The sequence below is a fragment of the Condylura cristata genome, unplaced genomic scaffold (assembly GCF_000260355.1).
Source record: "Condylura cristata isolate star-nosed mole 26May11 unplaced genomic scaffold, ConCri1.0 scaffold00019, whole genome shotgun sequence".
In the NCBI taxonomy this organism is placed as follows: domain Eukaryota; kingdom Metazoa; phylum Chordata; class Mammalia; order Eulipotyphla; family Talpidae; genus Condylura; species Condylura cristata.
The window spans coordinates 19056626-19072942 of record NW_004567120.1 but is presented as its reverse complement, the minus strand read 5'-3'; the positions used below and the strand labels follow the sequence as shown (position 1 = coordinate 19072942).

The 16317-nt window shown below is 36.5% G+C and overlaps 1 protein-coding gene across 1 annotated transcript in view; it reads left to right on the top strand.

The window, feature by feature from the left end:
* The window catches only part of TRPC5 (transient receptor potential cation channel, subfamily C, member 5), a 227480-nt gene extending 214948 nt beyond the window's left edge, over positions 1 to 12532 (top strand). Inside the window, exons 8-11 of the mRNA XM_004685718.2 lie at positions 2794 to 2997; positions 3413 to 3454; positions 4237 to 4326; positions 6110 to 12532. Of these exons, the coding sequence (XP_004685775.1) occupies positions 2794 to 2997; positions 3413 to 3454; positions 4237 to 4326; positions 6110 to 6802 (1029 nt within the window). The 3' untranslated portion in view covers positions 6803 to 12532. The remainder of the gene's footprint in view (positions 1 to 2793; positions 2998 to 3412; positions 3455 to 4236; positions 4327 to 6109) is intronic.
* The last annotated feature ends 3785 nt before the right edge of the window (positions 12533 to 16317 follow it).

The following is a 16317-nucleotide window of genomic DNA, read 5'->3' as shown; positions in this document are numbered from 1 at the left end:
AAAAGCAGAAGTGATAAAATATTCATAAATTATCTTTTACCCAAATTAAAGCTTTATGCTTCAAAGTATTCCATAAAAAATGTAATTTTTGAAAAAGCAAGAGAAAGTGGTAAGATAGACAACCTATAGGATGGGAGGGAATATTTGCAAATCATAGCTCTAATAAGAGATTAGTTCAGACTAGGCAAAGAACATAAAACTCAGTAATATAAAGACAAACAGCCCAATTTTTAAAATATTTTATTTTATTTAACTGAGATCACCTTGGCTTTCAACACTCTATATGATTTAGAGGTAGAGTCTCACACCCTTCAGTTGATGTCACCATACCACAACCACCACCAATGCATCTCCTCTACCACTGTCCACAATGCCCCCTCTCCCAGCCCCTCACTTCAGTAGTTCTTAATTGTTTTGGATACACACACTCTCTTGCCAAAAAAAAAAAAAAAAAAAAAAAAAAAAAACAGAAAAATGCAAAGCACACAATATCATACATACAATTTTAATAGACTCACTGACTCCATTAACTTGATCCATGGGATCAGACATAAAGTTCTCTATTCTACTAGATGTCATGAACTCACTCTGTCTGCCCACCAAAGTGTTAGCTGAGCACTGCTAATTTAGAGAATAAATGAAAACTTTCATGAAATGTCTGAAAGCCAAGGATCAATTTCTAGGATTCATTAACAGATTGAATATTCACTCAATACCCAATCTCTACCTGCAACCTACAACTCTCCTTTTAGAGATCCCCTGTGCTTGTAATGAGATTTTCACTTTCTTCCTTAACACTGTACACTTCTGACAGTGGAGATTATATTGTTTCCACATTCTAGAACCCACTCTCCTCCAGAGTGTCTGTAACAATGGCTCCAATGGGGAAAAAAGTCTCTACAGATGCATTCGATTTCTTTTGTCAGAACAACTAAAACTTTATAACTGATTCAGGCTGTTTCCTTTTCTTTATTTAACTGCCAAGAAGCTTTGTGTCAAATTTAGTGTCCAACACATTTAAGAACTAATATTTAAGACTGCTTTATTCTTTTTTAAAAAAAGATTTATTTATTTATGCATACAGAACTGGGGTACAAGCCAGAGGTGCAGGGGTGGTGAGAGGATTCACCAGAGACAGAGTAGGGAGCAGAACAGGCAGATTGTTGAAGTACACTGCTGAGGAGAGCAGTGGGCGGGTCAGGAGAGGTCTGTGGGATCACCTCTGGGGCAGGCGGGGATTGAACTCATGCGGAAGTGGCTTCAGCTTCTTAGTGCTGTGCTTTAACCCGCTGCGCCACCAGGGAGGGCCCAAGTCTGTTTTATTCTTGTATAAATATCTATATATGTTTCTTATTGCTACTGTAGCAAATTGCCATAATTCAAAGTCTTGAAAACAGAAATTTATCATTTTATTCTTTGAGTGTGTTTGTCTTGACTATGATGGTGGTTTTACAGGTATAAACACTTTTCAAAACTCCTAGAATATTTAAAATGGGTGAGTTTTATTCTGTTTAGATCACACCTCAAGAAAATTTACTGCTTAAAAAATAAAATCACCCAGTACAAATTATCATTTAAGAAATAAGTTCTTATCACAAGAAAAAAAAATTTCTAACTGTGTATGGTAGTGTATGTTAACTAGGCTGTTTTGATGATAGTTGGCAAAAGATGCAACTATTGCACCATTATGTTGTATACCTGAAACAAATGTAGGTTAGTTACATCTCAATGAAAAGTAAATGAAAAACAACCACTGCTGATAATTTAGTATGTGCTTATCTAGAACATGGAAGCAAACAATATAAAGAATTTTTCAGCTACATTTATAATAGGTAAGATATGGAAACAATCCAAACGACCAAAATTAGATTAGATGACTGGATCAAGAAGATGTGGTATATATACACAATTGAATACTACTCAGTAATCAAAAAGATAAACTCATGCCATTCGCAGCATCATGGATGGAGCTAGAAACAACTATACTCAGTGAAATAAGTCAGAAGGAAAAAGAAAAATATTGTATGGTTTCACTTATAGGAGGAATATATGGGAATCAAATAAGGGATCGGGGGAAATTAATAACAATAAAAACAAAATGAAATTAACAGGCAACTATAAATCAGAGACACTGCAGGGGAGAAGGATCAAAACAGTAGGGAAGAGCACAAGGGATTATGGTGATGGTGCATGGGTGAACTGGTGGTAGGAACTTATGAGGACTATACCTGAGAGGACAAAGTAAATATTGTACAAAAATGAGCAATGATGTAATATATATATATATATAAAAATTCATAAATTATATTAAAATAATTTTTCAGCTAAGTAAATGGGATCATTATACACAGCATGTATTGTACTTTATGTTGCTTTTTTCACATAGAGGTCTTGGATGTCATGTATGCATATATGGACAAATGCATTTACACATCTATTTGTTCCTAGATAAATATTGATAGAGCTACTATATTTTTAATATGCTGTGAGCCATTTTGTGGATGTAATACCATTTCTTTAACCTTTCACCCACTGTTGGTTTTTTAGATTGTTGCCAATTGTCTTGCTATTATAAACTATGGTGCTCCAGTTAACAGCCTTAGACACACATCTTTTTGCAAGTATATTGCTAAAATAAATTTATTTAAGTAAGATTTCTGGGTTAGAATGTATGTGTCATTTGAGTTGTATAGCTACTGACTGGTTACCCACAATGGAAGCAAGTAGAATTTGTAGAAAGGGTGCATTCTGTATTTTCCCATTCTGAATGCCTGGAGTTCTTCTCTTTCATAGGATCATGCAGATATTGAGTGGAAGTTTGCAAGGACGAAGCTCTGGATGAGTTATTTTGATGAAGGTGGCACCTTGCCACCTCCTTTCAACATCATCCCTAGTCCAAAATCATTTCTATACCTCGGTAACTGGTTCAACAACACTTTCTGCCCCAAAAGAGACCCTGATGGGAGACGGAGAAGGCACAATTTGAGAAGCTTCACAGTAAGGCCTTTAAAATCTGTGTTTCTAACCTCTCTCTCTCTTGATCTCTATCTTTTATTGGATTATACTATTTTTTAAAATATATTAATGATTTTAGAAGTGACGTATTTCAACATTGCAGTATAAAAACTAATTCTAAAAGTTAAGGGTTTTTTCAGGTAGCATTGATTTACAACACTGTATATACTTTAGATATAGGATCACACAAAACTGTTTCCTACCTTTCCTCCATGATGACATTCCCTTTCTTAAACATCACAAAATAACTCCAGCCTACAGATACTTTGTGGGTGGAGGGGGAGTGTTGTCAGGAAGGATCTCCTATGTCATTTTCTAGCCACAATATTTATCAAGCTACTCAGGTTGGGTACTGAAAGACTGCTGAGGTCACTTCCTTGTGCATTTTCAATTACAGGAACGCCATGCGGATAGCCTGATACAGAATCAACATTACCAGGTAAGACTTTCTTGCCAAAACTAAACATAGCAATTCCTCGCCAAATGTGTGACCTTGGACAAGTCACCAAACACAACTGAGTTTCCATCTCCTCTGTCAAACGAGGATGGTAACTCAGAGATGTTGAGAATTGAGTGGTTGAGTGATTATATATGACTGGATGTGTGTTCTCTGGCACAGTACCTGACACTTGACATTGAGTGGCAGATCACCATTAGGAATACAAAAAGTAATGGCAGTGGGGGTGACGTTCCCCAGAGCCTCAGTAGCAGAAGACACCATGGGAAAGGAGTGTAAATTGACTCTGAAAAATAGTTTGACCATGTAATTACATGACACTGAAATCAGCAGACTCAGTGACTCTGAAGAATGACTTTCTTGGCTTTATAAACTGAAGGAAAACTGTCATCTTACTAGGAGACTTAAAGTTTAATCCAGCCTTAAGGCAAAGAATATTGACTATGAGCATTCAAGGAGTTTTACACTCTCATTATTCTATAAATGTGAATCCATTTACCTTTTGCTTAAGAGGAAATTTTTCCTTTTGGGTAAATTTGACTATATATAACCCACACTGCCACCAAATTCAGACACATAATAACTCCTTATTCCGCCAATGGACTTAACTGGGTTCTTGCAGGGAATGGCTGGATCCTGTGAGGATTTTCTTTGACAAAGATGGTCTCAGCATGTTTTATTTCCTGTGTGTTTCTCATTTTACCGAGAGTCTCAGAAAGAAACTGAATATCTTTTTATGTGTGTGTGTTTTTTTTTAATTCTAGGAAGTTATTAGGAATTTAGTCAAAAGATATGTGGCTGCTATGATAAGAAATTCCAAAACAAATGAGGGACTGACGGAAGAAAATTTTAAGGTAATTAAATCATAAGGTGGTTTCTCAATTCACATTTCTTAAACTTCACAGTCTTGGGTGTTTGAGTTGTCTGGTGATAGAATTTCAGTGGCCTACAATACAATAAAACAAGCTACCATTCTGATTCTCGCTCACTAAGTAGATGGGGAAATTTTACCAATGTCTGTCACCACAATCAGCTTCATGAACAAAAGAAACCTGTCCTCTGTATTCTTTCAATATTCTGGATTCTGCATGCTTCTCAGTGTGGAATTGAGTGTTTTAAATGATGTAGTGAGGGTCAAGAGACCAAAGGAATATGCCTGGAGAGGTCAAGTTCTTCTTATAATATGTAAGATGAAGGCCAACAATATTTATTATTAAATCTAATATTTAAGAAACCCTACCATCAACAGTAATCTTAAGCAGTTGTTCTCAACCAGGGGCAGTTTTAATTTTGAGAGCACATCTGACAATGCCTCAGGATATTTTTGCTTGCCTTATTGAGATGTGTGTGCTATTGGCATCTAGTGGGTAAAGACTGGAGTTGCTATTAAAATATCCTTGCAATGCACAAAACAAGTCCCCACAACAAAGAACGATCTAGCTAAACCTGTCAATTGGCTGAAAATTTTTATTGCTAATATATTTTTCTTGTACTGAAAGAACATGAAACTTTTCTGAGCGCTTGTGTACTTTATAATTTTCATTAAGCAAAACCTGGACTAAGCCAAAGGATGCCCAATGTGTGTATTCTGAGCTACAACCTAGTCCCTTAACATGTGTCTTCTCTCTTGCCCCAGGAACTAAGGCAGCTTTAAGAAAGCTACTCTCCCAGTTCACAGACATAATTCATCAATTGAGAACCTTCCATGCTTCATACACTAAGCTAGGGGACAGAGTTGAACGAGACAGTCATTTGTACTTTTGTGGAATGATAGACAAACACTAGCAAGATACAATGTTCATGATTGAGTACTCTAACAGGATAAACTCAAGGGTGCAGTAGAGATGCAGAGAGGAGGGAAACTCAACTGGGACTTGAGAGTTATCACAGGATTTCCAAAGGAAGTGCTATTTAAGTCATGCGAAGGGTGGAGCCAGAAAAAGAGTTAGAAAGAAGAGTGTTCTAGACAGACAGAACAATTAAAGGCAAGATATGCCCATACGGGTAGACTGGAGAGAACCTTTGGAAAGCGTGAGAAGAGATACAATGGGTGCGATTGACAGATCCTAGGTTTGGAAAAATCTTATAGCTCATGGTATGGCATTTCTACGTTGTCCTAAGGCAACGACAAGTTATTAAAGAGTTTTCATCAGGGATGAGCCATGATCAGATTTAAGTTGTTAAAGGAGCAATCCAGTATCTAGGCAGACCGCTGTAGATGCAAGTTTCATGAGGCTTTGAATGAACAGCCCCCAACCCTGATCCAAAACAGTCTCATCACCTGACTTTCCACTTCTCGCTTTTATCTCTCAGACTCCTAAGATCATTTCCTCCACAGCAGTCCTTTCATATGTATGCTTCTGCAAAAGCCAGTGCACTCGTGGGAATGAAGTTATTGGTGTGCTCCTAATGGGGGCTATGCACTCATCAACTGGCATATTTTTTCCAGCGGCTAGCCCTGCCAACCGAACCATTAATATGCTTTTTCTGAATGGAAGGAATGGGAAGCTTTTCTGGGAGCTTGAGTATATTGCGATTTGTCAGCAGGGAAAAACTGGAATAAGTCAGAAGACACCTAGTGTGCATATTTTGAGCTACAAATAGGTCTGTTAACATGGGTCTTCTTTCTTGCCCCAGGAACTGAAGCAGGACATCTCCAGTTTTCGATATGAAGTGCTTGACCTATTAGGAAATAGGAAACACCCAAGGAGAAGCTTCTCCACTAGCAGCACTGAACTCTCTCAGAGGGATGATACCAATGATGGCAGTGGTGGGGCTCGGGCCAAATCCAAGAGTGTCTCTTTCAATTTAGGCTGCAAGAAAAAAACCTGCCACGGGCCACCGCTCATCAGAACCATGCCAAGGGCCAGTGGTGCCCAAGGGAAGTCAAAAGCTGAGTCATCAAGCAAACGCTCCTTCATGGGTCCTTCTCTCAAGAAACTGGGTCTCCTGTTCTCCAAGTTCAATGGTCATATGTCTGAACCCAGCTCAGAGCCAATGTACACAATTTCTGATGGAATCGTTCAGCAGCACTATATGTGGCAGGACATCCGATATTCCCAGATGGAGAAAGGGAAAGCAGAGGCCTGTTCTCAAAGTGAAACTAACCTCAGTGAGGTAGAATTAGGGGAAGCCCGAGGCGCTGCCCAGAGCAGTGAAAGTCCACTAGCCTGTTCCAGCTCTCTTCACTGCGCATCCAGCATCTGCTCCTCAAATTCTAAACTGTTAGACTCCTCAGAGGATGTATTTGAAACTTGGGGAGAGGCTTGTGACCTGCTCATGCACAAATGGGGGGATGGACAGGAAGAACAAGTTACAACTCGGCTTTAAGTCAAGCTCCTAATACCTGTCCTTGAACTCAACTGAAAATTTGTAATTTCCTTGCTCTCAGAGATGACATAGAATATGGTTCCCTCACTGCCCCACCCTCCCCCCAAAGGAGAGTGAAACTCCTATTATTTTCACTATCTTTTATAGCCACCTTGTCCAGTTTCTGTTTTTGTTTTTTGTTCTTACTATTATTTGCCTTTTTATACCTATGAACACCAAGTCCATTTCACAACCAACCGAACAGGTGTTTACCCCTAACTAGCAGAGGTGCATCGGGTGCTTCCCCTTTGGCTTTGCTTTTCTTTCCCTGCCTCCTTGAAGCTCCAGGTGCCAACTTCGCTACTGTTGCTGCCGCGCCGCCGACTCCTGACCTTCCTCAGGATCTCACAGCATCTCCCCACAGGGCTGAGGAATGTACTCAGCAGACCCCACCAGCTATCAGATAAGGCCAACTAACCTGCCTATCTTTGTTGTCCTTCAGTGCTACACGCTGCCCATTCTGGTTCAATGAATAGACTCCCAAAGAATTGTCAGCTTGTGGTTTTTAGGTATAATTGGCTTTTTAAAAAATTTTGGTTATTTTTGTTTTCAAACACTACAGCTTCTCCTTATTGTGAGGGCTTGTTGAGTTGTTTCTTAAAAATGTGTTAGGTTCCTAGTGTGTGCCAATGAATATTTACCCCATAGTATATGTCATATCTAATAAGTTAGTGACTTCCTTTCCTGTATTTGTATATTTCAGTTAACTTATTACATTTTAAAATTTGGTAGTATTGAGGCTAGTATTTAGGATGTGTACTGTTTTTAAAGACTTCTACTGCACTCTAACCAATAGTCACCACATCTCATACATTGACAAGGAAAAATAATTAGCTGGTATCTTTATAGGGTTCTATCTACTGTGGATAGTTTTAATCATCACTGCTATCAAAAGCACTTCTAGGGTAACAGCTGGGATTTGAATATTTTTTTAATCAGGAAAAGGACATCTTGTTGAGGTGTTAAAATCAAGAAAGCGCATCTTCTCCATTTTAATAAGTGCTTTCTGGTTAAAAAAAAAAAAGATCCACAAAAAAAATTAGGTTTAGAAAACCTGATTCAGGTTGCAGTTTTACTATTCATTGGGGGCAGTGGAATTGCATGTGTAAACTTATGTTAGATATATAACATAATAACCCTAGCTAATCCATGAAATAATAAACATGATCCAAATTCTACTGTCTTCAAAGAAAGCTCCATTTATACACTCAAAAAATTCTTTGACAGAATTTGAGAACCTTGTCAGAATACAAAGATGTAGGTTAAAAAATGAAGTCAATAATGCATATTCTGATCACCACCAGAACATAACCTTCTCAGGAAGAGTGTTTTATTATCAATATTAGCCCAAAAGTATCTACCCCCAATTTGGACTCAAATACATGACCGGAAGCACCCTTAGGTCTGGGTCCTGGAGATTAAGTAAACACTGTGGAGCCCAGAAAAGCAAGAGAGTTAATCGGATGTCACCTTGTCCTTGTAAATGTCAATAGCAATAGGAATCCTTCCAGATTCACGCATATGCTTTCTGGTCAAAGTGCAATGAATCATTTTCAAACAATGTAAATGTGCCTCTGAAATAGCTTTTGACAATGTGGGTTCTGTTTGAACTGATTCCCATTTCTTGTGTAACTTTGGTGATGGATAGTCAAAATATTCCACATTAAGAAGAGGAAAATTGGGTGTGTAGGGAGGGATCAGAGGAGGGAACAGGAAGAGTTGCTAAAGAATTAGGCTCAGATCCAGTGAAGTGTTCAACAGAACAGCTTGCCTGCATGAAGAAGACTCACTTGAGAAGATCTTGCTCCCCCAAAATTCATTGATCATATCTGAAGTGATCATTTACTGAAATCCAACTTCCCTCTTGCTTCTCTAAGTGGGACTATCACAAATGGCCTTGACATCAATAACAGAAGAAAGGTTTCTTATGTTACAGATTCAATTTTTCCAAATGTCAAAATCACACTGAATAACAAATAGTATCTGGGCAACATTCCTAACTCATATTGAGGGTGCCAAAAATCAATACATGGCCCTATTTCATGAAAAGAAAAATATGTCTTTCTCACAAAGGCATGTATTTCTGATAACCTCAGTTATCAAAAAATTGTTCTTGCAGTTACTTCTCCATTTGGCAGAAAATAAGGGTACCTAGATATAGAGTCATACTCGAAAATATAGTCTCCTCTCAGTTACGTTCTATAAGCCAAGAACATGTATACACACACACATGCACATATACATATATTGGATATATGAATTAGAATATGGAAATATAGTCAAATAAATCATAGTAGCCAATCTCTACTAATGAAATGAGCCAATGTCATATTTCACATGCAAAATATTATTTTTCAGATCTTCTCAGTATTATTGCCTTTGCAAGTTGGGCTTTACACTTCACTACTTTGAGGCCTAACTTTTTATGCATTGAAGTGAGTTAACTATTGACAATTAAATCACAATTGCCCTAATTTCTATGTTGATGACACCAACATTTTGATTAAGAGTATAAACTATGAAGGGAAAAAGATTTATGCTCACCTCTCTACCCTCTCAATCAGCTACTATCAAGAAAGTATTTATAGTGGTCATCCCATTTTGGATCATTTCAAATTAAATGCTTACGCATTATGTCTTCTTACTCCAGACAAGATGAAATTTGAGGAGGAATTCATAAAAATAAAAATTTTAAGTGAAAAGGAAGTCTTACAGAAGATGTATACTCAATTCCAACCTCTTAGTTTACAAATAGGAAAAAAAAAAAAAGAGGCAAAGAAGGACAATGACTCATTTAGTTTCACAGAGCTAGTCAATAATCTCAAATCTTTTGGATCATAGAAACAAGACATTTATTAAGTAAATACACATTGAAGATGTGAAAATGGAATGACCACTATAAGTACTTTTGGTTCACTTGCCTACGATACCATGAACTTCACAGATTTCAGACTGACATATTCAAATGTAAACATCACTCCAAATATGACACAAGAAAGCTTTACCACTTGTCTATTATACCACAGTTCACCTTCACTACAGTTGGCTTCCTTATCACATCCAGACATCTGTTCTCCCTTGTTGGGTTCCATCATAAATAAAGTCTCCCTGGTAATAAAGGTAAAAGTATTACCCTCAAATCTCTGAGTTATATTATAAAATGATTCATATTAAAAAATCTCGTCCATGGCTAGCTTTAAGTCCAGTGAAGTAAAAAGACAGAAAATGTCCCAAATTGAAAATTATCATTTTGGGAAGATACCACATTTTACTAGGATATAAATGCTACAAGTTGCGCTTCTGTCCAATTACATGGGAATATTGGAAAACTTCAGTTCTTTCTGGCTTCCATAATCATTTTTCACTCCACTAGGACTTCATTAAGACCATCTTAGCTATGTTCAAAACATCTGTCTACAATATGATTAAAGAACCTTAAAGAAAACTCTAGGTCCTCCAACTTTTGAATGAGTTAGAAAAATAAATAAATACTTTTTCTATAATAACTTTTATAGGTCTTTATGGCAGTACAAATCTTCCCTGAAAATTTTACTGGGAATTTCAGTGAAAATATGAGTTCATGTAATTAGACAGAAAATATAAATAGCCATTTGATGTTCATATTACCTCGTGGGTGAGAATCAAGTGGTGCTTTGTATAACAGTTTAAATGGCCCAGACCTTAGCTTGTGAAACAATCATGTAAAAAGTACTTGAAGTTAAGCAGATATTCTTTCCTTTTTAAAGGTACATAGGAAAAACTGAGCATAATGGTTTGATAATCAAGTTTCCAAAACAGAGCTAATAAACAGAATGCTTGTATAAACACAGCCAATAGAAGTTGATGTGAATGTTCAGCTTATTTAAATAATCTCTTCAATCCTACTTGTCAGCTTTACCTCAAATCTCTTTGTATTTTAGATTGTCTTTTTGGCCTGCTTGAGCGCTATAATTTTTCCAAATATCTGCTTTGTTGGTATAGAATTAGCCACCGGAAACTGAATTAAATATGAACATAAGTACAGACATGCTATTTTTACTGTATTTCCAAATGACTTTATCAATCACTTTCTCCAAAAGATGTGGTTTGGGCTTGCATTGCTTTTGGGGGCATGTTTGTAAAGTGAGAACCTTGTCTGTGTATATGCGTGTGCACGCACACACACACACACTGAAAATTAATAGCATATGATTGCTTACGCCTTGGCCTTCATCCCACTTGGTAAATTACTGAATCATTTTGAAGTGAGGGGAAGCAAAAATAACTTTTCAATGGAAAGAAACTTCCTGAGATGTGGTGAGGAATGGCTTAAATACACCTGACTGCATCCACTGTAGTGCAACCATTAATAGTGAGTTCTGTCAGGGTTTGGGTGTTTCTGATTTGAAGAAAAATATAAAGCATATAAAAGCCAGAAGAACTTAACCTGTATAAAAAAAAAAAAGTATACTTTTTTTGGTGAATTTAGTCTGCATACTTCAGAGTTACTGAATAATTGAGATATTACTCTTTCTATGATGATACATGGTCTGGAGTTTCCATCGACCTGCTGCATGGAGGCCCCAGGAAGAAGGTGCTGGCATATGGATGATTTTGAAAGCTTTACTTTTAGAAAGTGGAAAAGTGTATGGTTACTAAGAAACAAATGAGTTTATTGTTGAAAGGAGGCAGGCAGCTGGCAACTTGTTCATTGGATGTGAGTTGTGTTCTTTCTTCCTTCAAACACCATACTATCAGTGCTTGCAATACTTGGGAAACATGTACATATTTAAAATGAAACTGTCTATATATTAAATGAAGTAGAATGCCCTAATACCCAAAGCTAGATTTCTTACCTCATGGGAAAAGTCGTGAAAGCTCTGTAGGAACTTCCTGTTACTATACAAATAGATGATTTTTGCAGTAACAGAACGCCCACCTTTTGACCCGTGTTATCAACCCTCCTGTCCTCCCCCACCCTAAAAGAAAGGCCTTCTTTACAATGCTAAAGTACTTGATAGAACCAGTAAAGATTTTTTAAAAGGTAAGAATGGTCTGGAGTTTGAAGGTCATTTTCACTGCTCTGCAGCACAGTCTGCAATTTGAGTTTATAAGCAGGTTTCAGGACAACTTAATATCCCAGGAATTACAGCCAGTCCCTGAGATGTTACATGCACACACACACTCACACACACATACCTAGGCACCATCCTCAGTGGCAGTTGAAGTAGTAGGTGGCAGTGTGCCTTTAAATTCTAGCCTAAATGTCCAGCCATGTACAAATACAGTTAAGTTGGGTTTGGTCTTTTTATGTGTAATCCCACAAAATTGAATATATTCCCCAACTATTTATTGCCACCAATTATGCTCCAATCTAGAAACTCTCTTGACACTTCTCTAACCATATGTAGCTATTAAAACTGTATCTTGGAAGGCAAGGCAAAAAAGAGACTTTGGAATTTTGCAGGGAGTATTTGAGATACTTAGATGGTGATAGGAAAGATGGAAATACTTTCAAAGTTAAGACAACTCTGGTGAAGTATTTTAAATCACAGGTTAAACCACCAAATTGTCAAACCATTTAGATGACTAAATTGAGATGGAGTTTCCAAGTTAAAAAAAAAAAAAAATGTAGTTTCTGGCCTAGAACATTAACACCACCATTTTCTCTCTCAAAAAAATTCATAAATGTAAACAGTATACAGAGTAGCTCTGAACAACCTGTACATCTTTTTTTTTTTAGTTTTTAAAAATAATTATTCATTTGTTGAAATATCTTTATTTTATTTATTTGTATAGAAGAACTGGGGTACAGGCCAGAGGCGGCAGGGGCTAAGAGGATTCACCAGACACAGAGTGGGGAGCAGAACAGGCAGATCCACTGAAATACACTGCAAAGGGGACGAGCAGGCAAAACAAGAGAGGGATCTCAAACTCAGGCCAAAAATGTGGGCCCTCATGGTGCTAGGGCTGAGACTTAATCCCTAGGCTACCAGGGAGGCCTCTGAAAATCATTTGTAGATTGGGCCATATTTAATTTGGATTTCAGACTGTAGCATGTTCTCACCTGTAATCACTATTTATAAGTTCATCCCATCAAGACTCATACAAAAGTTACACTTTAAGTTGTGTAGTATCATCAAATTTTGTAAATTATGTGGCCAATTGTTGGCGGAACTGATTTCTCCAAATTTTATCTAAGAATAAATGAACTTGTCATAAAGGTAAAAATTGGGGAGAGTAAGAAAGACAGATGTGTCTGGTGTCATATTTCAGTATCATAAATCTGAAATAAAATATAAAGTGAAATTATAAAATAATGAGAAAAACATTTTCACAAACATGCCAAATTTGTGCATCCAAATGAATGTTGTCAAAACCAAAAAGTGTTGTTCAAAGTCGTCTCCTTAAAAGCTGCACCCGTATCAGACGCTGCCATTTCTCAGACCACTGTGGTCATTCTCTTTGAGAGGACTTTCAAAACCCATAAAACCATCTGAACCTCCTCAATGGTAATAAATCACAAGTCTATAAGATGAAATGTTTAGAAACAGGTAATCATAATTTTAGATCAATATTTAGTGAAAGGCTGGATGTTTAAGCTGAGTTCTGCTTCAGTAAAAAAAAAATTTTTTCAAGTGCTAACTCACAAGCAACAGGCACTTTGACAGGCACAATTATAAAATAACAAGTTTCTTGTCTGCTTGTAAAGTAATTAAAATGTTCTTTGAAATCAAGGGGTTTTTTTCTATTATCAACTTTATTGGGGAATGATTTGTGTGCAGTTATCTGCATTCATTTAAAGTGCACAATTCAATGAGTTGTCACAGTTATATACACATCCCTGCAACAACCATTAAAATCAAGATACAGAATATTTCCATCACTCCCCAAGGAGTCCATATTCTTCTCTGCAGCCTCAAATCCAGCTTCAAACATGCTTGGAACCATAGCAGCCATGCTGGAATAGGCCTGTCGAGGCTCCCAAGACTACTTTCACTAACACCATATTTAGGCACTGAATTTAGGATCAACCATAATGACAACACCTAAATATTCATATTTAATTAGTAAAACATTCCGATTTCAAACAGTTTGTCATAAAACTCAGAATTAGCTTCCCAAGCCTTACTTTATCCATAAAAAATGACACTTTATGATGCAGAGGCTGTGACAATTAGGCTGTCAGCAGGGACTGGAAAGTCCCAACCTTCACAGAGTAAAGGAGGGGAGAGAAGTATCTCTGCTAGCAGATTCTAAAAGGGTGATGGCAGTCGCTAGCTGAATTTTCAGGTCACTGAGAAATCACATGTTCAGGTTAGGTATTTCCTATATAAGGTGGTCACACAAGCTTGGAAGACTTCCTTTTACAACATGTACAAAGCACTCAGTTTAAATAACCAAAGCCATGTCGCCTATTGTCCAGTAGGAGAATGCTAATTGTACTTTGGCTACTTGAGCAGGAGAAGCAGTCAGAATACTGATTTGTAACAGCCTCAGTGAAGCCCAGGGCACTAAAATGAATATTGTGGGAATTCATGCAGGGTTAAAGCACTCATCTATAATTTGCTTAATATAAGAAGCAATCTAATTTCATAAATTATTAAATTTAAAATCTTAATGTCCAAACTACTCCTTTAATATAATAAAAGTAAATCCATATGTTCTCTCATGTCAATCACAAGGACACAGGATTTCTCAAGGACATTTCAGTTCAGATAAGGATAACTACAGCTTTCCAAGTGAAAGCATTTTAACTGGTCTTTGTTTATTATAACACAGGAATGCACCCCAGTGTAGTGTTCAAGAAAATGTCAATATTTAAGACTTCACAGGATTCTATTTCAAGATTTCTCAAAAATAGAGTTGAAATTGAGGATGATGCATTTCTTCATGTTCAAAACAAAGAATGAAGCTAACATTTGGTAAAAGATAAAAAATGCTAGAAAAAATAGGCAGTGTAACTCAGTGTTTTAGCCTCGTTGGCAGCCCCAGTCACATATCACCATACAGGAAATGTTTGCATCAAACTTCAGGTTAAAATGATATCTCACAAGCTTAATCATAAAAATAAGGAAAATTCCAAATGAGTTTGTGTAACTGGCATTTCGGCTTTAAAGAAATTACTATTTTAAAAGTTAAAACCTCCTTGAGTAACTATTATTTTTAAATACTTTCTGTAAGAAGTGCAAAGTTAGTGTCATCCTTTAATGTGTTAAAAGGATCTTGTACAATAAAATGATTTTGTGTATTTTTAGCTTCAATATAAACAAAAATAAAGCATTTACTTTTTGCCCCAAAATGTATGGCTGCTCAGACTTAAGGTGTTTTGTTCCTCCTTTTCCAATGCAATTATTTATAGCCACCTATTATTAATAAATAATTATGAGCAACAATGGGCTTTCCACTACAATTTAATCAGCAAAAACAGTTAAGAGCTACATAATCCACTATATTTTGAAAAGTACATGAGAATAAACATTGTTAATACCATTCTAATTTTTATATTTGTAATTAAATAAAGTTGTGACTATTAAATATTTAAAAATTGAATATACATTCATAAATAACTGAGATGATAACATGTAGGAATGAGTATACCAGAGATAAAGTTATAGCTCATCTCATTGAGAAAACTTGCAGAAATATCCTGGAAATTATTTGTTCTTCATTGCACACCTAAAGTATGATACATGTTGTACAAAAAACAGTTACAATCTATGAGTCCTGGAGAAGACTACATAACTTGAAGTTAAATTGGTCATTATTGAACTGGTATAATCTGAGTATCAACTGACATTTTAAGAGCTACTTTGTGGGAAAAGATTTTAAAGCAATTAGCTTCCCCCTAACAAATTCAGGTTCCTGAAGTTTTATCTTTGTATTTAAATGATTAACGTTAACACTTAGGCCACCAGAGCATAGATTAGTATATCAGAACAATTTGACTTTCTGTCAAATAACTCACCTGCAAGTCCTGGCATAATTATTTTAAGTGTCACTGTTCATATAACATTTAAACATTGGTTAGATAAATAGACAATATAAAAGGTAGTAATGTATCTGAAAAAAGATCTGCAACCAGTATATACAAAATTTCCTAGCTCAATAATAAAAACACAAATGATATGGACTTACATCAAACAGGAATATTATAGCTGACGAAAGTCAAAAAGACTGACACCACCAAATCTTGATGGGGATGAAATGAAAAACAACTGGAATTCTCATACATTGCCAGTGGGGGTGTAAAATGGTACAGTCCTTTTAGAAAAATGCCCTGAGTTTCCTCATAAAACAACTATCCTATGATACTGAAATTCTATTTTACAAAACACATGCTCACAAAGATGTTTACGAATGATGGCCTAGCCACACAATGAAAAAAAGAAGGCACTATTGACATGGGCACCATAAATAAATCCCAAACACATTATGCTAAATAAAGTCTTACACAAAGGACCACACACAGGTATCCCCCACTTTTCAAAAATTTG